The sequence below is a fragment of the Melozone crissalis genome, unplaced genomic scaffold (genome assembly GCF_028551555.1).
Source record: "Melozone crissalis strain CALT ecotype California unplaced genomic scaffold, PUWL_Pcris_2 ptg000013l_1, whole genome shotgun sequence".
NCBI lineage: Eukaryota > Metazoa > Chordata > Aves > Passeriformes > Passerellidae > Melozone > Melozone crissalis.
Window position 1 is genome coordinate 33,136,965 of NW_026535791.1, and position 26,308 is coordinate 33,163,272.

The 26,308-nt window shown below is 35.8% G+C and overlaps 1 protein-coding gene across 6 annotated transcripts in view; it reads left to right on the plus strand.

Moving 5' to 3' along the window:
- The window catches only part of GPC5 (glypican 5), a 588,801-nt gene that overhangs the window by 305,087 nt on the left and 257,406 nt on the right, over nucleotides 1-26,308 (plus strand). For all 6 annotated transcript variants that reach the window (XM_054271913.1, XM_054271916.1, XM_054271915.1 and 3 more), the window contains one exon: nucleotides 3,603-3,765. In XM_054271913.1, the coding sequence (XP_054127888.1) occupies nucleotides 3,603-3,765 (163 nt within the window). The remainder of the gene's footprint in view (nucleotides 1-3,602; nucleotides 3,766-26,308) is intronic.

A 26,308-nucleotide genomic window follows, 5' to 3' on the forward strand; every position in this document is an offset into this window, starting at 1 on the left:
TAACCTTGTTCAGAATTGCTTTTGGGTCAAAGAAAGCATTTCACTAAGCCATCAGTGCTGGTCCTGAGAGGTATTTTGGCAACTGAACACTAAAAGATCTAAGGGGGAGGCCAGACTCCCCAAAGCTATGCAGGGAAGCTGTGAAGCTCAAGACTCCCAAGGACCTTTCAGTTGATTTATACCCAAATCATTCCCCCATGCACATATACCATAGCAGTGGTGCACAAATTTTCTGGGAAAATAAAACACCACTAGCAGAGGAAATGCTTTTAATACCAAAGTCTTAGTTCAATAAGCTTCCATCAACATTAAAAACCTGCAAATCTTGAATATTGGTGTATCTACTGCAGTCTCAGAATAGAGGTGAATTAACCTTTGCCAAAACCCATTCAAATAAACACAGTTGCCAAGAATATTTGCTGCCTCTTTAATTGAAATTGAAAGACAATAATGTGTGATTCAGCTCATGGGGTTTGTGGTTTTGTGGTTTTGGAGACAAAATATTTGATAGAATGGAATAACTTTTAGAAAAAAAGAAGAAAAGAAACTATTACACTACAACACAGCAGGAAAACAGTCATTGTACTTTTTGGAGGGGCAGAGAGTATACAGCTAATAACCCTCCTCATTCAGCTGGAAGACCCAGTAAGTATATACAACAGAATTTTCCAGTTAGAACGTGTACTTATTTTCCTCTTAAAGAATAGCTTTATAAAAAATGCAGCAGAAGAGAACAATTCTTCTAAACAACTTTTATCTTTATTTATAATGTGAATCAATTTAGCTTTGAAGCACTACATGGATTTCTGTTTAATAAAGAATTTATACTAGATCCAAGTCTTGCTTAGTAGAGGACCAGCACTGAGACTTGTGAACTTATATGGAAACAAAATTTATTCTTGTACATTTAAGGAGACTGAATTGAGAATAACAAAGTCCAATAACAAATGAGCTTAATCATTATTTAATTTCTACTATTTCAAGCATAGTGAAAAGTTTGAAAAAAGTTAGTGTACTTTTTCAATACTGGACCTACCTTTAAAGCAATTAAGTGGGATCATCTGTATTTTTAGGTATCTAGTCATAAGTCAATAATGCATAATAATAAAAAAAAAGGAAGAAAAAAGAGAGGCAAGAGAAATAACTAAGTTGTGCTGAAGTTTAAAGACACAACAAAATATAAAACCTTACTAAGCCAATATATTTCTAAGACTGAGACAGAGATATAGAGGAGGATGCATGATCTCTGGCTGAAAAAAATGTGTTTACATATATATATATATATATAAATATATATATATATATATAAACACACACAGATAGGTATATATATATATGTGTGTGTGTATATATATATATATATGAATATACAAACACTAGATACATATTGTATATATGGTATATATGTATATGGCATATTGTAGAAAATTTGCCAACACATTTTGTTTGAAAAACTGTCTGTCTTGCTGGCAGTTCCTGCCCGTGTTTATGCCACAGAGCTCAGGAACAGAGTACCTTATCATACAACTGGCCCTAGGAATGTGCCACAATATGAATTGAGGTGAAAAAGAAGTGTGCTCTTTAACTGAGTGTAGTTCATTAAACAGTTTGTGTTTTGTTTCAATAAATACTATTTTGTAGAAGTATGGCATGACTTACACAATGAGCAGGGAGCAGACCAGCAGTACCAAGGAGCTTTTTTTCCTCTTAGCTAAGTAGTTTGTCTTTCAGGTAGCATATAAATATCTAATAAAACTTTTGAATTAAAAGTGCTGCATAAATTGGCTCTGCTAATTCAGTGGTGAGAGGCATTCTCCTGTTCTTACACAGAGGAGCAAGTGGATTTTATGGAAGCATTGAGATTTGTCTGAATGATCTCGTTGCAGTAGAGATTAAAATATTTTTTGTTGGGCATTATACAGCACTTAAGAGATCCTTGTCTGGGAAGTGACTCCATAAGCTGAAAATAGACTCAGTATGTAGGTTGAAAATATGAACCCAGTATCTTGTTAAACAACAAAGCAAACACATTTTTGAAGCTATAAAACAACTGAGTCGGTTTCTAACGAATTAGTATCTTCCTAAAGAGAAAGCACTATCTGATTATTAAATTAAAAATCTGAGACAGTGAGGTTTTGGCCAGTGTAAAGAAGTCTTCCTAGATTGAAGCATGAGTAATGTACAAACCTGTACAAACTGGCATTTTGGATGAGATGAGGTTATAAGAATTATTAACATTTGTAAGAACCTGAGTTTTTATAGGTGGTGGTGTTCATATATATCTGACAGATAAACTGAAATGAATCTGAATGGGGAAGAAGGCACTTTGTGTGTATATGACAGTTGTACCACCTCGTATTTAAATACTGTATGACAGCACTTGTACATTTGATAAATGAGAGACATTAACATTATTCAGATAACTGCTCAGCACTGCTCAACAGAGTGGAGAAATGTTTAAACAGATCTCTATTGTTTTCTTATAAAAAATGCAGATATCATTGCAATCTCTATAGTGAGAAATAAAAAGGAGTCAGAGAACAATCTTATTTACTGGAACTGAATAATCTACACTGCTTAGGCCAGTACCAGCTACCCCTTTGTTTTATTTTACCTCACTTTTATTAGTTCAACCCAAGTAATACCTGGATGTCCTTTGGAAACAGTTCTCTCCATGCTAGCCCTGCCTCTGAATGTACTGGTTTAGTCTGCTGTCCCTTGGTCAAGCATTTGATATCATCCCAACAATATTTTTTTTTTTCAGCTTCTACTACATTTCTGTATGACACACTCAGAGCAGAAAAGGGTGTTTTGGATTCACCAATATAGAACTGCAACACAGCTGTCACACTATTTCAGATATTTCAAATGCGAAAAATTCACATAAAACAATAAATGTATCTTAAGTGTCTGTAGACACCACATGGGTCTTTAAAAGATCCAGATCCAGCTGTTAAGTAGCACAGATGCTGTCTGCTCCAAGTGGACCTATAAGAAAGGGGCAACAAACATTTTAGTGGGGTCTGTTGTGGTAGAAATAAGGGCAATAGTTTTAAACTGAAGGAGGTTTGATTTAGACCACATATAATGAACAAGTTTTTTGTAGTGAGGGTGGTGAGATGCTGGATCAAGTTTCCCAGGAAAGTAGTAGATGACCCAGCCCTGGAAATATTTAAAATCAGGTTGGGCTGGGGCTCAGAACAACCTGATCTAGTTGAAGATGTCCTTGCTCATTGCAGGGGAATTTGCACCAGATGGCCTTTAAAGGTCTCTTCCAACCCATACTTTTCTATGATTCCATGTACTTAACCACTCCACTTGGCCTCTGGGCAAGAAATTGGTGATTTTCTTATATAGTGATAAAGACATTTTGTGGGTTTTTAATTAAAACTAAACAATACATCTCCAAATGCCACTTTTTGAATCTATCTGTAAGTCAGTGTTAAAGAAAAAAATTTTTAAAAAATTCAGAGTTCTCATTCTGTTGATCCTGAAATTTCCTTTTCAAATCAGGTAATTACGAGGGACTTATGTGAAATTTTTGGTACTCTCTGAAGCTCTCCACATGTACTGCTAACTTTCCTACTATATCTTGTCTTCAGCTGTTGCAGGGCAAATCATTTCCAAAATATGACAAATGGGATCTGCAACAGACAGGCAGTGGTGGAGGTGTAGATGAACAAATCAGTGGTGATTGTGATGATGAAGATGGTTGTGGAGGATCTGGAAGTGGAGAATTCAAAAGAGTCCTGAAAATAACAGACCGTAAGTCCATGATTCTGTTTCTTTCATGCACTTTAAGAGTGAATTGGTATATTTTCCACTAATACATGCCACTATGTTATCTCAGAAAATATGTGAAAAGTTGCCTGTGTAATGCTCCGAGATTTACAGGAATAGGCCTACAATTATAGGATTTCTGTGAGCACAGTATCAGTGAGTATCAGTTTTATCATAACACATGTTAAAATACACTTGGCACAATATAGACTTAACACAGTATTTTAGTCAAATAATAGGTATAAAGTGGCACGTCCCTCTGGATTATTACATTAACATAAGAGATTTGGCAGTTAAAAAGAGAAACTGAACTAATTTTTGATGGAACTGTGGCAAACCATGAGGTTGAGGGCAGGTAGCTGCATTTAATGGAAAACTATTGGAACCAATGTACTAAAGCAATCAACAATAATGCCACTGTTTTTTCTTATACGTCTTTCCACTTTTCTTAGTCTTCTTTTTGTGTAGTTTGGGGTCTTATTTGGTTGCATTGTATTTTTGTTTTGTTTATTCTCTGAAACACATTTGTAATAATTTTCATTAAAAATCCTGTGGCTATGCACTTGATAGGCATAGAACTCTAACCACAAGCAAAGTAAGTTACTACTTCTCTGAATCATGATATTTTTCAGCACATATGATTTCTCTTCTTATTTCTCTTTGAGTGTAGAAATATAGGCAGAGATGGTGGCAATAGATAAATATTTTCATCTAAACTCCATTTCTCCATTTTGAATTATTTTTCCTGCATTTTGTGTTATGTGTACTCACTGAATTTGAGGGTGTTGCATGTTTTCAGGCTTAGATGTGAACCCCAGGTTCTTTTTGACTTGACAGTAAAGAGGCAATTAAAAATGTGGCTGTAGAGATCATGTAGTTTCCCATTTCTTTTTGAACTGCTGGAAAAATGTGACAGAACATTCTGGGGTATGCCTTAACAATTCAGTTTGAAATCAGCCTAAGATCTTCTTGCACTGACACTTAATCTATACATTTTCAAGTCCTACTAAAAGTCTAGACGGGATTTTGAGCAATATCTAAAAAAGTTTGGACACTTCCTTCCTTAGAGTGCCCTTGGAGGTTTAACTTTAGAGAAAGAAGTTAGGAGTTCAAATATTTAAAACCAGATGTTCTTTGTAATACTGCATATATCTTATATCTATTTGCTAATGACACACTGTGGTATTGAAGTACTGTAAAATAGTCTTAGAATGTGACTAGAGCTATTAAGAAAGTATTAAATGACAAAAGAATTTCAAGATCAGTATATTTCATTTCACTCTCTTCTACTGCATTAGAATTTTCTTAATATTGATATATTTAGTGCAATCTTTTCAAAATGTCAAAATTATAATTAGCCTTCATATCCTCTTTATCCTACATCTTCTAAATTGCCAGAATTATAAGCTGTGTGCTAGGCATAGTGAAATTTACATGAATTCTGTTTCATTTGAACATTTTCTAAGACATTATAGAACAAAAATATGAACCCATAATTTTTGATATTTTGACTTGCGCATAAATCTTGAACTACTAGTACCTCCCTTGAGCTACTAGTACCTCCCATGAAATCACAACCTCCCATGCTGTGATTTCATGGATTTAAGCTGGCATGCATTCCCCTTTTGGAATTCAACTTAAAAGTTGTCTTTAATGTGTACCAGAAAGAGTCCTACTTTGTTCTGAGGCATCAGATATGGGCTGTCCAACAGAACAGTTAAAACATTCAATTTTGTAGAATTTTATTACGATATAGATCAAGATTTTTTTTTTTTTCAGAAATCACTTGTGTCTTTAAGTATATGTTAAAGTGTATGTTTAAGATAAATGAAGCAGGTGCTTGGAAAATTCTTCTACTGAATCACTGATATATGAGTAAGACTTTTGGAATTTAAAGTTAGATTTAAAGTGGAAACCAATACATTTTAGTATGAAAACAAAATTGTCTTCTCAAGATTTAAAATTTTATGTGAGGAACTAGAGTTGAAAAAAATATGAACATAATAAGAATTTAGGCTTATATTTTTAGTATCTATATCTTACATATACTTATGCAACATATATAATTTTGTGTAATTTCCTTAGATTTGGGGGACTGGTATCAATTAAAAGCCAAGTAAGATTTTAAAATCCTTGTTTTTAAACTGAAGAGATAGATTCACTATGATGATATTGCTTACAGCTACTTGAAAAATGTGTCTGAATTTCAGGCAAGCGTACAAGTTGACCACAATAAATTTGATATTCAGCACTAGCTTCTCTACAGAGTCATAGAGTTAGAATTATTTTTCCTTATCAAAAAACTTTCTGCATTTTTTACTTCTGCACAACTTTGCTTTCTCTCATAACCAGCCAGGAAAGAAAGGGGGATTGCTATGTATTTTTTTTCCATAGTTGAGTCTAGAAGTCCTAGCCATAGCCCAGGCTCTCTTTTGGTAGCTTCTGCAGACATTTTCACCAAGGAGATAATCCTGTGTGCAACAAATCAATGATCTTAATAAGCTATTAAAGTATGATACAGAACCAGCCCCTTTTATTACATTGCTGTGTATAAAAATAAAGACACATCCACCTTTTTTTTTGATGCTATCTCATTGCCTTTTGGATGTGTGCCTGATACTCAAACCCAGAAAGAACAGAGAGGAAGGGAAGGGATATACTTTTGCCAAACAAACTTTTACCAATTTTATGTGTACATGTAGCTTGTGAAGTGGAAGATCACCTGTTTCCACATTCAGTGTTAGAGATGTAAGGATTTATTTCATTTGGCGCTGAAGACTGACAAATGTGTGGTGACAGCCTTTGGGCTTTAGAAGGCAAATGAAGAGATGTGGTATTTGTAATATAGAAGTAATAGCCTTGCATTACAAAAATGTTTAAAATGTGTTATATTTTGAAAAAAAATATTTTTTAAAAAATCTAGTTTTTCAAAATCTAGGTTTGAAATAGTCCAATCAATGTATTATATTTAATGCTTCAAAGTGCTGCAATTGTGCTGATGGTTTCTCTTTCAAAAGTACTTTTAAAATACGGTAAATCGTGCAGCTATTTGAAGAAATGGTACTAGAAAGGGTAGTGTACTTTAAATGTATAAAATAAACAGTAGTATAAAGTCTTGACACTTCATTTGCTAGTTTTATTCTCCTCTAACCTGGGAGCTCCCACAGGACTATTTCATGAGTCACAATGAATTACCTCTTTGAAACCCCCTGCGGAACGCAGCAGTAATAACAACAAATACTTATCACCTACATATTGATTTGAATCTGTTTTCAAATAGCTCTGTGAGGAGGGGCCAATCCCAATATCACTCCACTGAGGTTCTCAATACCATCCATCAAAATTCTCATAATACTTGTAGCAAGACCACTGATTCACTGAAAAGTGCTCTACCACTTGTCTGTCTTTCTTTGCTCATTTTAGCATGCAGCACACACGTTTCTACACTGCAGCCAGAGCTCTCCTAGTGATCTCCCTGATCTCAGGGCTCAAATATGCAGAAATATCGAGGATACCTTTGTGCTTAAGATATATATGGGCAAACCTTGTCTCCCACTTTTTTTTTTTAATTTCGCCTGATATTCATCCTCTTTGAAGAAAGAGGTCTCCTAAATGTTTTATTTCTCAGGCTTCTTAACCTGTGGATTATTATTTTTTTTGTTCAAATCGTGCTGGAGAGGTAAAATGCCTTGGAAAAGGCTTTATGTTGTGATCTCTATATAAATAAACCAGTCTATGTTTCTTGCCTGACATAATACTGCATTCTCAAGTCTCAAATGTCCTTTCTCTTCTTTCTGCTCCTTCACCCACTTCACTATAGTTGCTTTTCTCATTGTTAAATCTGATTCTGGTGGCATATTCTGGGACCAAAACTACTTAAAGCTGGCAATGAAATCTCCATTATGATGTCTGCCATCTGTTAAATTCTTTTTAACTCTCATCTACATTCTGTTACCTCAGTTAAGTAAGACATCCCTTATGTCTGAGTAGGATTTCAGGTTTTATTTACACACAAGAGTATTCTTCCTAATTCCTAAATGTTAATGTGAGGTGTTATTCAGGTGTCTTTGGAAGAGCTACATGACTTCACTGTTCATAGTTCACTCACTTCAGAACATCTCAATTCTATTTAAAATGAATAAGAAAAAAAAGTTCTTGCTGTGAATGCCCCATTTGGTCTAAATATTGCAATAATAAATTTAACAATAACATTCTCATAGGCTATTGTTAATTGAGAGGCTGGGGGATCTCACCCTTGCTTTTCACATAAAGACTATCATAATCTGAGCTCTTTTCTCTCATAGCTCTCGTCTTTTGTGGAGCTGAAAATCTTTTGAAGAGAGAGATTTATTGCAGTTAGTACATTCCCATGAAAAATTTGCATTTCCTGAATTAGTAAACACTAAGCAAGAAGATACATATTGTCAACACATATGAAGTTCAAAGATTTTTCCTTGTGCATGATCAAGAGTTGTCATAAAAATATGTGATGATATAAATTATTGAAGCATAAACAAAGACAAAGGATGAACGAGTTCCAAAGATTTCTACAAAAAAAAAAAAAATCCCCAAACCACTTTTGGGTTCTTAAGCATAGACCTTCACCAGCCAGTGAAGTTTGAACAGGCAAAGTTGTCAGATGTATAACAACATGAGGGACTGTGGTGAGTTGACAGGTGCCAAGTGCCACCAAACTGCACAGCACTGTGGGGCTGCTATGGGAAAATGGACTCCAGCTCAGCCAGAACCGACACAAGCAGTGAGAGAAAAACCAAAAGGATTCCACTTAAAATGCCCTTGAAAAACTGGGAAAAGTTACAATACAACTTTCTTATGCAATATTTTGCAAGAAGGCGTGACCTGCATAATGATATTATGCATTTGAAAAAAGACAATATTTCAATTTTTGATTGTATTCTATTTAAAGAGTATCATCTCTCTCTCAGCACGTTGTCTCATGAATCAACATTTCTACTTTTTGAGTGATTCATTTAACCCGAGTAATGGATTGAAACTGTACTGTCAGGATGGACTGTTAATTCAAAAACAAACAAGGGGAAGGGTTATGTAAAATTTGCTGAGGGAATTTACACAGAGACTGAAATTAAGTCAAATAATATAAAAATTCATATTTTGCAGCAGTGTAATATTTTTGCCTTGTATTAATATGTTACATTGACATGAAGATTTTTATGACAGCAGCTATCACACACAAACAAAGCAAAACAATTCTCTTCAAAGGTTTTAAGTTATCATGAAGTGTTTAGTGAGCACACTCACTGGTCTAAAACAGCACATCAGAGCAGTGCAATTATTACAAACAACCTGCATTAATAAAATGGGGTTATATTTGGCTGGGAACTTCCTTATAATAATACCAATAATTCTGAAGTTACCAGAAATCTGGAGTCTTTTACTACATGTATTATTTCATTGAACAAATGTATAAACATTTATAATGTGCAAATGTACAAATGTAAAAATATTTTCCCTCGCGGTTACCAGTAAAGAAACAAACTTCTGGCAAAGTGCTAATGTTTATTGCTTTCTCATCCATTCTATAATATTTTCTGATGAAAACTAATAAGATATTAGGTGTCATAGCTACTTATCAGGATTAAGAATGTCCTAAATGCTTTTTTTATTTCCAAAGCAGTAGAATCCAAGTAGCCAGTGCCACACTTACAAAAGTGCTACTGTACAGCACCTGCCTGTTCAACAAATTCTGGTTTATTACTTATTACTAGTCTTTAAAAACTTCCAAAATCCACTTCCTGCCTACTGCTTTATGCCTCCCAAACTTGAGGACAGAAGATATACTCCAGTATGTCCTTCTCTGCTCTGGATTCTCCTGTGAAGAGAGGAAAAAAAAAAGAACAAAAAATATTATATATAAAATACTATATTTACATATAAAGATTATAACTCTTCAAGAGCTCCTTTTTGGAAATATCAGAGAAATACAGAATATGGTATTGTGTGGTCAAGGTATCATGCAGGTTGTGTATCATCTGACCTGGTATGCTATACATCAGGATAAAGTTGATATCTTTGTGGAGATAGACACTTTATGTGGTAATGGATTAATAAAAGAGTAATTTATCAGCCTGGAGAACACTAAGGCTCCAATTAACTCCTCTCTGTGGATTTATGCATTTTCTTCGAACTTTTCACCAGCATGGACATCCTTCAGGCTATTTCCTTCAATAGAGAGAGGGGAAAAAACCCCAAATTCTTGTGATCAGTCTTCCAGATATGTAAACATTTCAAAGCTTTCAATCAACAAGTTACTCACTTTATAAGTAACTTGACTGGAGAATTAATACACCATTTCCTTATTTCACCTAAATTTTATGCCAAAGAGCACAGAAGCAATTACAGAGGTAAAGAAAGCCAAGTACAGATACAGTCCTTGCTTAAATTGACCTGACAGTGAATGTCAAGTTTCCTACTGTGGACTACAAGATTTAATTCTGAATGGTACTGTTAAGAAAGGTGGAGAGTAAAAACACCTTCTGTGTGGAAGTTTTTGCCCTGCATAAGGCAAGGTTGTATTCCCTCTTTTGAAATGGGGTGGATTATTTTGTGAGTTCCCTCATTTCCTACTCCTCCTCTACAAGGATCTTTCAGACATATCTCAAACACAAACCACCAGCTAGAAAAAATTTTGAAAGGGGGAATACAAACAGACCTTTTCTTGACTGATTCATAAGGGTAAAAAAAGCCAACATTGAATTCTTTAAAATGCATCAAGAACAATCACTAAATGCCACTCCTTCTAGCTAAGCAAGAAATGGTTAACCATATCCATTCCACAAACACAGAATAAAATGTGACTATAAATGCAAATGGTTTATGTGATACCATAGAGTTTGTGTTATTTATTAATCTAATCCCCTCAAATGAGCCAGTGGCAAACCAGCTAAGGCTAATCCTTCAAAAAGCAGCATGCTCTCCCAAGTACATTGTTTCCTACCCTTACCTAATGTAAGTGTCTCTCTGGGGCAAAGACTCTTTAGCCATTTGGACAGAGCAGGAGATAATAATCAGGCAAAGTCTATACAGCTATAGTTAAAACCATTCAGCTGGCAGAGAGACTAAAATCGGAATAACCACTGCACCAATGTCTGATCTGAATTTAGATTTGTTTTGTTTTTCTAAAAAAACTTCTAAAGTTTTATGATTCATCCTGTTAACAGAGAAGAACTTTGGAAATTTCATCAAGGGAACAACTCTTAAAGAAATAAGTGTGCCATCTTTTTTTTCCATACTAGACAGTAAAATTCCTTATGTATTCTATATTAGGTTATGGACTGTTTAGTTTTGCATGTGCATCTGATATATGCAAAATCAAGTCAAAATACACTGCTAGTTTATGCAAAGTATGGTTAATAGGAAAATAATAAGGCTAATTTGCTAGGTTTGAAATTAGTTCTGATTGACTTTATTCAGAGTAGGCATCACTTCACTGACTTCATATGAATTTGTATTTTCCAGAGAGACCACGTAATAAGTTCAGATGGAATTAAAAAGTTCTAATTGTATTTTTAAAGGCATTACCTTCTAATAATATCACTACTTCTGAACTTGGTAGAAATTTGGAGGCTTTTAATGCATGTAATATTTAATTGAACCAATTTCACTATTATATTTTAATAATTTCTTATTAGCCATTGATTATAATTAATTAAATAAATAAATATCCATTCATCATATTCAAGTATTTATTTTTTAATGTGTTCTTTGAAATGTGTTTCATAATAATGTATTAAGGATATGAAGAGAAAACATTTTTATAACTCTTGATCCCCGTATTCTAACCACATTTACTGTTTAATCAAATACTTCCATTATATCAGTGGATGAGAATTTATAATGTTTTCCTTTACACAAAACAAAAATGAGCGGGTCTTTTGTGGCAAAAATACATTCCTTCTAATTAATTGTATTTTAAATCAATCCCTTTCTCTAAGTAGTGATGTCTAATCCTCAAAGACATGAGAGTTTTTACTTCAAATAAGCCCTCAAAAGTCAATGCATTTTTAAAGAACAGACCTTCTGAATAGTTACTTTCATCTCCAGTTACCCTTATGACTGATTTTATTGTGCCTAGGAGATCTTTCTATAAGAAATCCTTCATAATTTTAAAGTGTTCTTTTTAAATCTATGTTTTAATTTTTTTTGGCAGAAGGAGGGGAAGAGCAGCATCTCACTCTTGATATTCGATTTCCCATTCTACCTGTGATAGCTTTTATTATCCAACCATGGATGATTCTTTTACTCTTCTGGTTAACTTCTACTCTACTGACAAAAAGCCTCAAAATGAGTTGTCCTTTATATTTTTTTCTTTTTGTAGAAATTAACTGGTTTTATTTATTTGACTAAGAGAATATATAAAGCTAGCCTCTGTAGTTTTAAACTATTACCATATTCTAGTAACAATTGCTTTAAATGATCAGATTAACTACTTCAAGTTTACAGTAAAAATGCTACTTGTAACCATCCAAAATCTAAACATGAATATTGGAGGCAGCTATAGCCTACAGTGTATTTCATTTCTTTCCTTAGTAGGCAATCCTACTTTAATAACGATAGACACAGAGACAGGATTTTTTGTCATAAGCTAAAATATTTAGACTTGTTTTATAGTCACTGTAAAGGAATTAACACCTATCCCTGAAAATGAGTGAGCACATGAAGACACAGTTCATTTGGCCTGCATTAAGCATGTCTGTTAAGATGAGAATTGTGCCCTACAATCCTTGTTTCTCTCAACTGTCTGTAAAGGGACAAGCTTCAGTACCTTAAGTACAGATACCTCAAGTTAGAAAATGCCTTCCCAAAGTTAGGTTCTTTTGAATTCACTCTGGTTCTGATTCAATATTGATTTTTATTTTTAGATAAGGGTTAAATATCTTTAAATGTACTTCACAGTCTTATTGTCAGTATCACTAATGACTTCTTGCAATAAAAAATAGAGGGGTACTTGCAAATACAACTAATAAGATCTGTAAAACAGAATTCATGTTGTCTCAAAGCTCTAGTTTGCTGGGAGAAGAAATCATTCCTATTCTCCATCATCTGTGATGTAGAAAGTGGCTAGTGGTGAAGAAACAATTGGGAATGTCCATAAATACCATGGTGTGTTTTGTTAACAAACTGTCTTGGTATCTTTCTTACCTGTTTCTCCTTTTAGATTTTGAACACAAAAATAAATGTAAAAATACAACAACACAAAACTTTCATAGCCATTTCATGAATAAGAAATTACTTCACTGAATCAAAAAGGAATTGTAAAACACTTTTAAAATCTACTTATGAAAGAATCTGCCCTTTTTCAAAGTTGTGAATGATTTCAGACTGTTATCTTTCTATTTCTTAAACAGACTGTAACCATGATAAATCTCACACTTGGATTTACTCAAAGGTGATTTATAGTCAAAGGTAGCTCTTCGGCCTGTCATGCATCTCCAGGCTTTATTATATTCTTTTAGAAAATCAAAGTGTGTGTGATCTCCTGAGAGTTCCCTTTGCAACCTGTGCAGAGACTTAAATTAGATTAGTTTCATATTTATGTCTTCCACTATTAATGATTATAACTCCAATGCCTTGACTAATCTACTTCTCAGTAATTCATGCTCAAACCATTTGCTAACTTTTATTTAAAAGAGAATCAATTAATTTTTGTTTGCTACAGAAACTTAGCACTATCTTTTTTTTTTCCCCAAGGAACAATGTAAGGGAGATACAAGCCTAAGAAAGATCTAGATCTTAAAATCCACAAAACTTGTGTGAACATATACATATATATATATATATACACACATATACACACACTTATAAAAATCATCAGAAGTTCCCTAAAAAAGAGTGAAATTATTCAAAATACTCAATTATGACCTGTATTCTGTAAAATAATGTATCTGGAAGACAGCAAGTGGACTTTTCTTTTTCTTTTGTTATTTTGAAGGGAAGCAGTGAGGTATAATTCCAATCTCTTTCAGGATTGTGATGTCTAATTTCTACAAGTAGTCTGATAATAGGCACTAGTGCTGATATTAAGTTTCCAGAATTAAATGCATGGAAAAGGTTTTTGCAAGGCTGTGGGGAAAAGATTTTGCAAGGCAAAACACTATAGCAGATACCTAATTGGAGAGGTGGGACTCTTGCTCAGACAGGCTGTCATTTCAGCAGATCATTTCAGGAGTCCATTTCTGTATGTTGTCACTGGTTTATTTTGACTGTATGAACTCTTTTTCCAGTCCCTATGGCAGAAGCTAGCTCAGATTGATTGCTCTAGATACCTACATTTAGATAATTTAAACTGGACATAAATTCCAGTTGTTGGGTTTTCACAGGTTGGCTAACAAGAACAACTTTCCCAGATATTGGCCAGTAGCAGTGAGGTTAGACATGCTTAACTTTAGTTATTTTCCCTATTTAAAGCCCCATTAGGCAGACACTTCTCAAGGCCAGTAGATGTGCTTAAGGAAGGGAAAAATCTCCTGCTTCATTGTGATATGCTGAAAGAGAAGGTTACACCACAGCTCAATAGCCACAGACTTCATCAAAGCATCCTTTGTGGAGGCATGTATTCATTAGCATTTTTTATGTCAAGCCCATTACATCTCTGAAACATGGATGTTTTCTCCCATTTCTGTTCCTTTCTCAAGTTCATGCTGCCTGCAGTCATCCCCAGGTAAATGCTTTTACAGCACAAACTAATTCAGGGCCTCCTGAGTAGCTGCTATATTTCTCATACAGGCATAAGATTTCGGCTTGTTATAAACATGGAGAGACCACACGGAAAGATAGGTCAGATTTCTAGAAAGGACATGAAACCCTTATTTTTATTTTATTATCATTAATGCCCTATGGGCATAGTTCAATCAATGTCATTTTAATTCAGGGCAAAAATGTCTCTGAGACCTAGCCTGCAGAAGCAAAAATGTAGCCTTGAGAACAGGGATAAGATGAAATAAAATGTCTAAGAATAAGAAAATACCAAAGAGGATTTTTTTTGAGGAAAGTGTTTGATTGAGACGTCTGAATGAGAACAAGTCTGAATAGAAGAGGGTGTAAGAGAGAAATGCAGAAATGTCCTTGTACACTACCTTTACCATGTCTCTTCCACCGTTTTTCATTTTTTTCCCAGTGTTCACAGTCTAAAGTAGAAATGCTCATAAATGTAAGTCTGCATCTCTGAGGCTAAAGAGTAAATCCTGTGATCAGCTTTGGGATGTGAGAAACACAGTTTATGGCACTTGCACAGCTGATAGTGATGTAGAAAGTATAATATTCTTAAGAGAATCTTATGGATTGTAACAGTGACATTTGCAAAATATGTCAGTTGCTAGAGTGGAGACAGCTAGCTGTTAAAAAAAACCTATTTCTGAAATGTCAGGGAGCAAAACCAGAATGTGGGAGTTGTTCTAAAAGGAAGTAGCTACATACAAACTAAATAGCTACAAAATAATGATTTATTACGTATTGTGTTGTTGCCTTACATATATAAACACAGTCATTGGCCAAAAAAAAAAAAAAAAAGGAAGGAACTATTAGGTATTTCCTTATAAAATTTTTCATTAAAAACTAGCTATAGACAGAAATATTGGTCATATGTAATGACTTGCAGAAGACCTTGAGATTTATTAAAACATTTATTGTTTGTTAAGGGTTTGCTAATTAAAAGTGCACATCAAGGATTTTGTTTTCAACAACTGAAAATGCCTACTCATTTATTTAAATGAACTGAATGATAATAAGGAACTTGAATAAGTTTGTTTCCAGGTTACAATTTGCTTCTCTCTGGTAGTTCCAAGACACGTAAGACACTCAGACACACTTCAAATACATGCAAACTAAGAGTATAGATTATCATTTGCAAATTAATTTATCTGTGAATGTGGTCTGTGCTGCCCACCTTGCCCATCCTCTGGAGCTGTAACTCTTCTAGCCACTACAGCTGAACCACAAATGATGCTCTTTAATACAGACCAAAACTTTGATGCAAACTTAATGTGCTTCTGCTATATATTAATATAGATATGCAGGGTTGATTTGGTTGATTGCCAGATAGCTACTCAGCTGTTCTCTAACTCCCTGTCCTCAACAAATGATAAAAATATAGTGTGATAAGACAAAAGCTTTCTTGTGTCAAGATAAAATCAGAAAGATCACTTACCAATTAACATCCCAAAAATAAAAAGACTCAACTTGAAGAAAGTTAATTTCTTGCCGATTAAAATAGAGTCAGATGGTAAAAACCAAACAGCTTCACCCCATCACCCACTTCTTTTCAATCTATGTTACTTCTTAATTCCCAGCTCCTTTGCCTCCTTCTGACACTGGGTGTTGCAGGGGTGACAAGGAAAAGGGATTGATTGCAGCCTGTTCATAACAGCTCCTTTCTGCTGCCTTTTCTCCTCACATTTTCTTCCCTGTGCTGTGGGGGGATAGAACGTAAGAAAATAAAGACAGTTCAGAAGGTAATCTTAACCCTGAGGAATCGAAGCTGTACTAATTACCAAAGATTAAGAACAGGCCTGCTCTTAACAGGCCACAGCCGTGTCCAGTGAGGATGAGTGTTAAAAAAGAGTGGGTTAGCTGGCTGAGAAGCAATATGGACTTTTTTGGCTGGGCTGTGAAGAAGAAAAAGTCAGTGCTGCGAGGCGCTGCCCATGAGACATCACTGAGAAGGTATGGGAGCTTTGCAATAAGATGACAACACTGTGCCAATATGGGTCCTCTCCAAAAGCTTCAGCTTCCTTCAGGTCACATCCACCTGCTTCAACACAAAGCCCTCCTCAGGCTGCAGTGTGGTAACCAGCTCCTCTCTAGGTGCTGCAGGGGAGTCTCTGCTGTGGGGCCTGGAGCACCTCTTCCCTCTCCTTCTTCTCTCACCTTGGTGTTTAGAAGGTTGTTTCTCTCAGTTTCTCTCCTCCTTTTCAGGAATAAGCAGAATTTTGCCCTTTTAAAAATACATTTTCCCTGGGGCACCACAATCCTGACTGGTGGGGCCAAGCTGTGCCCTGGATGGATCTGCTGAATCCCACTGCAAATGCCCGTGTCAGGCATGAGGCATGCCAGTCTCTCCTCATAGATGCCACCCCTACAGCCCCACTGGGGCACACACATGTGGTCATTATATTGCAAGAGTTCTATTGTCATTCTATTGCAAAGGTTCCATATTGGTAGAGTTTTGTACTTCCTTGATGTTGCTTATAGGCAGCTCCTCTAGGCATTGACTTTTTCTTCCTTCTTCTCACAGTAGCCAACAGACTCTAATTCCCATCAACCAGCCAATCCACTCTTTTATAGCACTCTTCTTGTTATCAGCTACAGTTGTGGCCTGTTAAAATCAGGCCTGCTCCTAATCTTTAATAATTAACCCAGCTGCAACTATTTAGGGGGGGTAAGATTACTTTCTATACTACCTTTATTTACTTATATTCTATCCCCCTACACATGCACCCAGTGCAACTGCATGCTGGGCACTGGTGTGTCAGATAACACAGGGGAGCCCTGTATTTATCAAGAGGGAATCACCTTTGGAAGTAGGGCCAAGGGGACTGGCTGAGGTTAATCACTGGCTGTGGTCATGAGCCGTGAGATCTCTGGCCAGTCCTGTGGACTCAGCTGAGAGCTGCACACGCATGCAGTGGTTTGGCCTGTCGAGGGCAAGATCTGTTATTTTTTTTAAGTTACCAAGTATTTGTTTGTAGATCTGCTTATGCACGCTCAGGACTTCAGCGGCTCGTGCTCCTGTACCAGGTATTTTGATTGTCTCAAAGGACCTAATCCTGAATCTGTCACTAACTACGAAAATCCCAGTAGCTTTCCATTGTGAAAAGTGGCCCTGTGATTGATAACCTGATACTGGTGTTAACAACTTTCACAAAGAAGGGAAAAATTCAACAGAGAGTAGAAAAAAATGCAACTTATCACAACCTGTGTTCAGAACCTGTGTGACCTTCAGGCTCTTATGAGTAGACTGAGGAAGTTGCTGCTTCTGCTTCTCAAGATTCACTTCTTATTTGAATGCACTTAGCAAGACATGTGATGCATAATGACATAGAATATATCACAGAAAAGGAAAATATAATATATAATTAAAGATTCTGATTAAAGGCTGTGAGCTCAGTAACATTTTTATGAAGTTATAAAGTAGTTTTCTAGTAAAGTTTCAAATGTAATATTCAGTTCATTAACAACTCTCATCATCCCCAAATCCATAAACATTAATTTATTTTACTGTGTGGCAATTTCTAAGAAATGTAAGTCGTAAAATGTAAAAGAAAGTATTTAGCTATGGATTCAAAAAGAGCACCATCAGATTTTATTTCTCTTCTAGTTAGTGCTATCTATTGCCTCTTTTCTTCCTCTTTTATTGCTCCTTCCTTTTTTCTAATTAACTACCATTTGTCATTTTATGTCAACTGACATAATTATAAGTCATTATGTAGGATACTAATAGCCTTAGAAGCAGTTGACTCACACATAAACTCTGTGTCCAAACGGCCACTTAGCAAGAAAGTGGATTTTAATTTCTCGCCATTCATTACTATTTCAATTGCTCTAAACAGAATAATTGAAGAACAGCAGGTGCTTTTTATTTCAGTTCTTCAGTCTTGTTTCTTAACTTACCTTTTTAAATAGCAGTGCTCTTTCACAGCAAGAAGGCAATTAATTCTTCTGTATGCCAGAAGATGCCACTGTAGCACTCGCTTACAAACAGTAAAGACTGATGACAGGGGAGAAGAACATGAATATTATCAGATACAGCATCTGATTGATTGCACCTGAGAAGGTATTACTGTGAGTATGCTAAAAGTACAGCATCTTAATCTGGTGAGAGAATGAGATTCTGCAATATTCGTTTATTAAAAAAAAAATAAAAACAACTACATATTGGGAATTAAAGGAAATAGTCATTTTATGGCATAATTTCATAAACTGCAATCCTAGTCCTGTATTTGCTGCCTTGAATATTTATGTGTTGCAGCAGTGTACCAAACACTAATAGGAGTACATGTTCTTTCTCCAAAGGAATTTTCTAGAAAGGATTTTCCTGCTGTTTAATATAACATATAAATCACTTTGAAAAAATAGTGTTCTTAGGTTACTCTTTCATTTTCTTCTGTATCCAGTTAATCGCAGAGAGGTTTGGGATCATCTATCTACTTCAGTGTCATGGTTCTCTTTTTTTTCCTTTTTTTTTTTTATACTTTAAAAATTCTCATAGTGGGCAGTCCATCACTAGCTTTAGAAACTAGGTTTTCCCCTAGGTGATAAAGAAACAGGGCAGCCAGAAAATATTTCCCCAAAACGTCTACCTAAAAGGATGCTTTATTTTATTTTGATTTATTTATCTTTTAGGAACAATTAAAACATTTTACCTTTTGAAAGCTGTGCTGCTTGCTGGTGACAGAGGCGAAGAGGAAGGAAGGTTACTGTGCAGTGGTATGATGGTCAAAAAAGGTTCAAATTGATAATCTATAAAGAATTACAATAGGAAGAAGCACTTTAAAAGCACTTCCTTTGAACAAGCTCTCTATTAATTAATTGTTTGTCCTCAGGGTGCCTACATAAGAAAGCAAGCAAAGTGTGTGTGCACTTAAGTTTTCCAGTGGGACACTGCAATCCACTGTCAAATGTGAGTGTCATCAAATGGACAATCAGAATGCTGCTGTGCAATTTAAATTATGCAGGTTTTTCTGCCACAAAAGGTGGAAAAATTACTCACAAGCGCTGCACAATGCAAATTTTATGCCATGTATTATCAATATTCTCTTTTTTCAGTTAATATTTAAAGACCTCACATCTTGAGATCAAGCAGGTCTCTCATTCAGAATTTAGGATTTTTCAATACTAGTGACTATCCAGCAGAGAGGTGTTACCTCATTTACTATAAGTCCTTGAACCTGACCCTTCAGCAAGTTGTTCACCCATCATGTTGTGTGCATGTCTAGCTGTATGCTGGACATTTTATTCATTAAAATGCTGTGATAGTATCAAAAGCAATTCTAAAATCCCAAACACCCATGTTTACTGCCTTCCCTTTTTCTACTGGTCAAAAGTGGTTTGACCATCCAACATCCAGCACATCTATTCAGCCTGTTCAGTGCCCTCAGTAGATCCTCTGTTAGTAATCCTCTCTTTAGTGAAACAACAGAATTTGTTATCAGAATTCATATGTTTCCATACAGACTAAAAGCCTGGTCTCTGTGCTGTGGCTTTGAAAGGTACATTGAGGTCTACCAGGTGGTGGGGAAATTTGGGATGTCTTTTACACTGAAGTTTATGCTTTCTCACCTGTCTTCATGAAACACTAGCTGATCATTCTGTCCTTTCTTTCCAGTTTCTGAAGAAGTATGTAAGGAGGAATGGGAAAGGATATTTAGTCAAGTGACAGATTATTGAAGAGTCGATTACTATGAGGAAAAAACAACAACTCACATACCTGCTTATTGCCATTTCTGATTAAACATCCATCAAAAGATTTTGCTGGAACAATCAGTTTACTTGAATACAGCCTATGAAATTGGTCTAGTAATAGCAAATGGTCAGTCCTGGGCACTGAACATAAGTGTTCTTACTGGACCCACCAATAAAATGTTATATAGTAATTACAATTTGAGACATTTGTTTTGCTTAGCATCATTGTAAAACTTTCTTCATTACTTCTCCATAGTAACTCATCTTTGCATCTTTTTGTTTAGTGAATACTAAAATACACTCTAAAGTTGAGTACTTTTATTTTTAACTTATAGTTGTATAATTAAAAGGTGAAAGTGCATGTTAAATGCATCAGCAGAGTGCATTTTTGGCAAAGAAGGTAAAGTACATAAAATGTGTATCCCATCTGTTATGAATGTATGGTATTTTCACAATTACTACAATTTTATCTGGAAAATAGAATTTATTCTACCCTAAATACAGCTAAAAACAACTGTGAATAAAGGTATAGTTGGAATGAAATAGAACCCACATAAAACCTAATTTTGATTTTAGCAAAAACTCACTCAATCTCTACCACAGTCCCCGGGTTTCATGTTTACTGATGTTCACATGCATTATTCACAGGCACCAAATATAAGGTGAGAGACAAAGCACAGTGTGGCTGAGGTGTTTAGTATGCAATAGAGAATTATTTTGATGACTCAGAGGTAGGCCAGTGATATAGGCAGTGAATATTATGTCAGTGTGCACATCAGTGTTGCAGCAACAAACTGCTTATTCCTGTTTTGATACATTGAATGCGTCTTTATCTTTGGAAAAGTATGATGGATCCAAAATAATTTGTGATGAAGCATTTAGTCACAGCTGTGCCCACATCTCTTTGTTGGAAAATATCACTGGTAAATATTATTACAAAATGTTTAAAGTAATTAAAATTAAAGATTTTGATGGACCACTTCTGAACATTCCTTTTTATGAAATAATCTAAATTTCACTATGTAGTGAGTTGACTGTGCCTGGATGCCATGTGCCCACCAAAGTCATTCTATTATTTCTCTCCTCATCAGAATATGAGAGAGAAAATAAAGGGAAAGTCTTGTAGGTTGAGATAAGGACAGGGATAGGTCGCTCACTGATTACCATCAGGGGCAAAATGGACTTGACTTGGAGATACTATTGAAATTTAATAACAGTGAAATCAGAATAGGGTCATAAGAAATGAACCCAACCTTTAGAATACCACTCCCCCCTCCCTCTCCCTTATGCCTAGGCTCAACTTCATTCCTTATTTTCTCTACCTCTCCTTTCCCAAGCATGCAGGCGGGCCAGGAATGGAGATTGCTCATGTGTCTCTGCCACTCCTCACAGACTTCCTCTGCTCCCTTCCATGCATGGGTCTCTTCCATGGAGCATATTCCTTCAGGAGCAGACTGCTCCAGCATGGATCCCCCAGGGGATCACAAGTCCTGCCACTAAACCTTCTCCAACAGGGGCTCCTTTCTCCATGGGGCCACAGGTCCTGGCAGGACCATCACCTCCTTTAGGTACCCATCTCTTCCATGGGGTGTTCCACGTGCTGCCAGTGGCTATCTGCTGTTCCACTGTGGACTCCAGAGGCTGCAGGGGCACAGCCTGGCTCACAGGGTCTGCACTGTGGGGTGCAGCAGGGGAACCTGTGCTCCAGCACACAGAGCACCTCCTGCCCACCCGTCTGCCCTGACCTTGGTGTCTGCAGGGCTGTTTCTCTCAGATATTCTCCCTCTTCTCTCTGGCTGCTATTGCAGTGGGGTTTTCTCACCCTTTTTAAATTACATTATCCCAGAGGTGCTAGCCCTGTCACTGATGGGCTCTGCCTTGGCTGCTTTGGAGCCAGCTGACCTTATCCCTGTCAAAGAGTGGGGGAAACTTCTGGCAGCTTCTTACAGTAACCACCCCTGTAGGCCCCCTGCTATCAAACCCAGTGGTGAAAATTCAACAAATACTAATATTTTATTAAAATATAACAGAAATACAAAGCAGAAAGTAAGAGAACATGAATGTACTTTTAGTTAAATTTTGTAGTGTGTTTGGGAGCTGATTTTGATAATAAGCTGAACCAGTAGCTTACATACAGGACTGAAGTATGGTCATATAGCATATTTTATTAAGGTTGTGTGAGGCAATATCTCACGGCATCATGTGTTGAAGGATGTTGCTTTTTCAGACTGTGATCTTTCTCTTTTTTTTTTGGCTGTTTGTTTTAAAAAATTCAATATTTACTAAGAATGCCTTTTCCTTTAGATTTTTATTTTGCATTGAAAGAAATCCTGTAAATGCATTCTTAGACTGTATATAGTTTTTTAATCCAGTAATTAAGTCAATATTTAAAATTGTAAATATCAATTATTTGAATGAATATTATATTTAGCATACTACCAATTAGGTTATGTAATAGTCAATCTTGAGAATGGCTGTTCTCATATTAAAAGATTAAAGAAAAATATTTTTTCTAATTATCCCTTCTTGCAGGAATTATGAATCTTTGATCACAGGAAACTTTCAGTGATTAACATGTTAATTTTCCTTATATTATCTGCAATTCATTTCTTCTGTGATCTAAGTATTTAGTGAGTCTTTCTTCAGGTTTGTGTACACTTTAACAAGAAATAGGAACTGACACTGACAAAACCTCTTTTGTTTTTAATTTATGGAAGTACATCTCATTATTTTCCTGCATACAGTAAGAAGCAAATAGCAGTTTTGTTTGTTTTGTCCATAATTCAGAACATGTGTCTTGAAGGTGCTCTCTCCCTTGGTTCTTTTTTCTGAAGTATATTAGCAGTGTTTTCCTCACCGTATTGTTTGCTTTCCTATCTCCTCTGGCTGTTCCTGACACAGAAAATTTCAATTTCACCCATTTATCTGAAGCCAACTACTAACTCTCCTGTGGATTGGGCATAATCTCTGTGCCGTCATGTAATCCCTTATGCTGCTTTAACAAGATTTCACTGAATATACATTGCAAAAATTGACATCTCAAAAATTGGATTTTAAATAGGTTTGAATTTCCTCTTGAGTATTTTAATGCATTTTGTTTCCTTTTATTCTACTTTTATTGTCATAATAATTTAAAATTTTCAAATTTCTTTCACAACAATAAGCAATGCTAAAAATATATTAAAGGCCATCTTCCTGTGACCCCATGACTCATGAAGCCCTGCCTTTTACAAGGGCAGCAAATATCCAGAAACTGATCATTTGAGACAGCTGACATAACTTCAGCTGGCTTTATCCTTTCAAAGACTTTGGGAGCAGAGAGAAATACAGCCCTGGTTATGGCCCTTACTTTATCTATTCCTATTCTCAAGTTTACCTTTACAATCAGTAAAGGTAAGGACAAGAAAGGAGGAAGGGGATATTACATACTGTGGTATTACCATGCATTCATATGTGGGCAAAACCCCCCATGCCTAAGCCATCTCCAGCTTCAGTAAATATTGGTCCAAAAAGCTGTTATATTGATCATATTGTTGAATGCAGTGAATATAGAACACAGATATCTGCTCTCTTCCTCCTCTTAACCTGTATAAAGAAAAAAACTAGTTTTCTGCCAAGTAGTTTAGGAACTGAAGAAACAGCTAATGGATTTCTGCTCCTGTTTTCATACTTTTCTGAGGCAATGAAGAATGAAAAAGTACTCAGAAGTTGGAGACTGGTTTGTAAAAACAATCAGATCTTGTATTTTTCTTTTACACATAGGGTATTTACGTGAGCCATGCAGGGTGTAGAATGAAAATTGTCGGCTTGTTTGGTCTCAGTACCCTTTCCTTTGCAAAAAGCAATCAAATTATTTTTTTAACACATTTAATATCAAATATTGATTCCTCCACAAAATGAATTTCAACTACCAGACTCTTATTCTTTAATTATGAGAACCAGTAAAAAAAAAAGAAAAATCAATAAGCTACTAAAGATTTAATTGAATCAACTGTATTGGAATTATTTTGTTCTTTACCTTGAAATTAATGTCCTATTTATAGTAGTGGTTTTGCAGCTTATATGCAATAGCATACATTGGCTAACAAGGTACATTCTTTTTGCTTTGTACAGCTTAGTTAAACACACAGCATGATGCCTTATAATAAAAGTAAGACAATGCCTTTTTTACATGAATTAGATTCACACTGAACAGGCATGTATTTTTTAAGAGATGGCAGTCAAAGACTGAAAACAAGAGTGGCCTTTTCTGTATTTTAAAATTATGTGAAACAACTAAGGCCATCTGTTGTCTGATGTAATTACATAAGAGAAAAATGATGAAAAAAATCAATAATAGATAATTCTCTTTTACTAGCTGATTGAAAGGAAAGCTTATTATGCTTTCAGCTTCTACTCAGGTTCCTGTATCATGGTTGTCATCAGAGGGCCAACAATGATCTTAAGTAACATGGCATAGTCTGTCAGATCATGTTTGTTTTTCCTTTCTCTCCCCATGGATAAACTATGTGTGTACACCAGAATTTTTAATTCTCTGCAAACCAAGGCCAAAGAATTGTGTCTCACATCTGAAGTGTGAGGAGCTGTGCTTCTGATGCCCTTTATCCAGCTCGGCTAAGGATGTCAGTAAGACTGATGCTACTGAGGGGCCAGGCTAGAACTGCGTATTTTCTTCTACCAGCTCTCCCCTGCACAGAATTGAACAAGTTATCTGTTGTGCTGTTTTGGGCTGGGATAGAATCAATTTTCTTCATAGTCCTTTATAAGGTGCTGTGTTTTGGATTTGTGACCAAACCTAGATTAGTAACACAGCAATGTATTAGCCATCAAGTGTCAAGGCCGTTCCTGCTTTTCACAGTGTCCAATCTCCCTGGGGGCTGAGGAGCCACAGCTGGAGCAGCTGTGACCAGGTGACCAAATATCCCACACCTTTCTGGTGCCATGCTGAGCAATGAAAACTGTGGAGGGGGAAAGCAGGAGGTGGAGGGACTTCCAGAGTGACGGTGTTTGTCTTCACACTGCTGCATGGAATCCTGCTTTCCCGGAGATGGCTGAACACCTGCCTGCCCATGGGAAGTGATGAAGGAGCTCCTTGTTTTGCTTTACATTGTGCATGGCTTTCACTTCTTTTATTAAACTGTCTTTATCTTAATCCATGGGTTTTCTCACTTTTACCCTTCTAATCACTCCGTTCTCCCACTGGGGAGGGGGTGAGCTAGGATCTGTGTGGGGCTGTGTCTGCTGGGTAGGGTTAGACCACACATCTGCAAAAAAATTTGTCTATTTACTCCCTAAGTGAATATATTGATCTTAGGTTATTTTCCACAGCTCTTTACTGTGTATATATATGCAAATTATTTTTTTTAATTTGAAATCTTGAAGAGTGATAGGAATGAATGCAAGGTTTGTAGCTTTTTTCTGTGTTATCATTACAGAGAACTTTTCAATGGTATTGTGCTTAGTGCGGTTTTCTCGGTTGGAAATAAAATTATACTTATCCACAATGTATGTGTGCAGGGCTTAAAATAAATAAAGTTTGAGGGATACTAAGCTTGCTATCCATCACCTCTTCACATTACTCTGTAAAGTTCAGTTTAACAGTTTAACATCAAAAGAGAAGATAACAATATACTTTGAACTCCTGCATAGCAGAAAAGTGATTAGAGGAAAAAACTACATTCACATGAAGTCATTGGAAATGAGAATAGGAAAAATGGATACGAGGAAGTACTATGGCCACACTAAGTTATTTCAGGGAAATGACTGTTCCTGCCAGTGAGTTTCCTATCTAAGACCAAATGCAACCAAATCCCTCAAATGCAGTGTGGTATGACTTTGTCCAACATACATCATTAAAGACACAGTCTTGAATAATATATTTTACATTTACTTTTATCTTTTCTGATAAGATCTATAGAGATTTTCAGATCTTCCCTTCCAAGTATTAGCATTCATTCCCTACAAAATTAAGAGCTGATCTTTCCTTGGTGAATAATTGAAATAAAATGTTTACAAAGGAAAATGTAGAAACAGAAGATGTCAAATTACTAAGCGGTAGATTTTTTTTTAACTAAATCAGCATACATCTTTT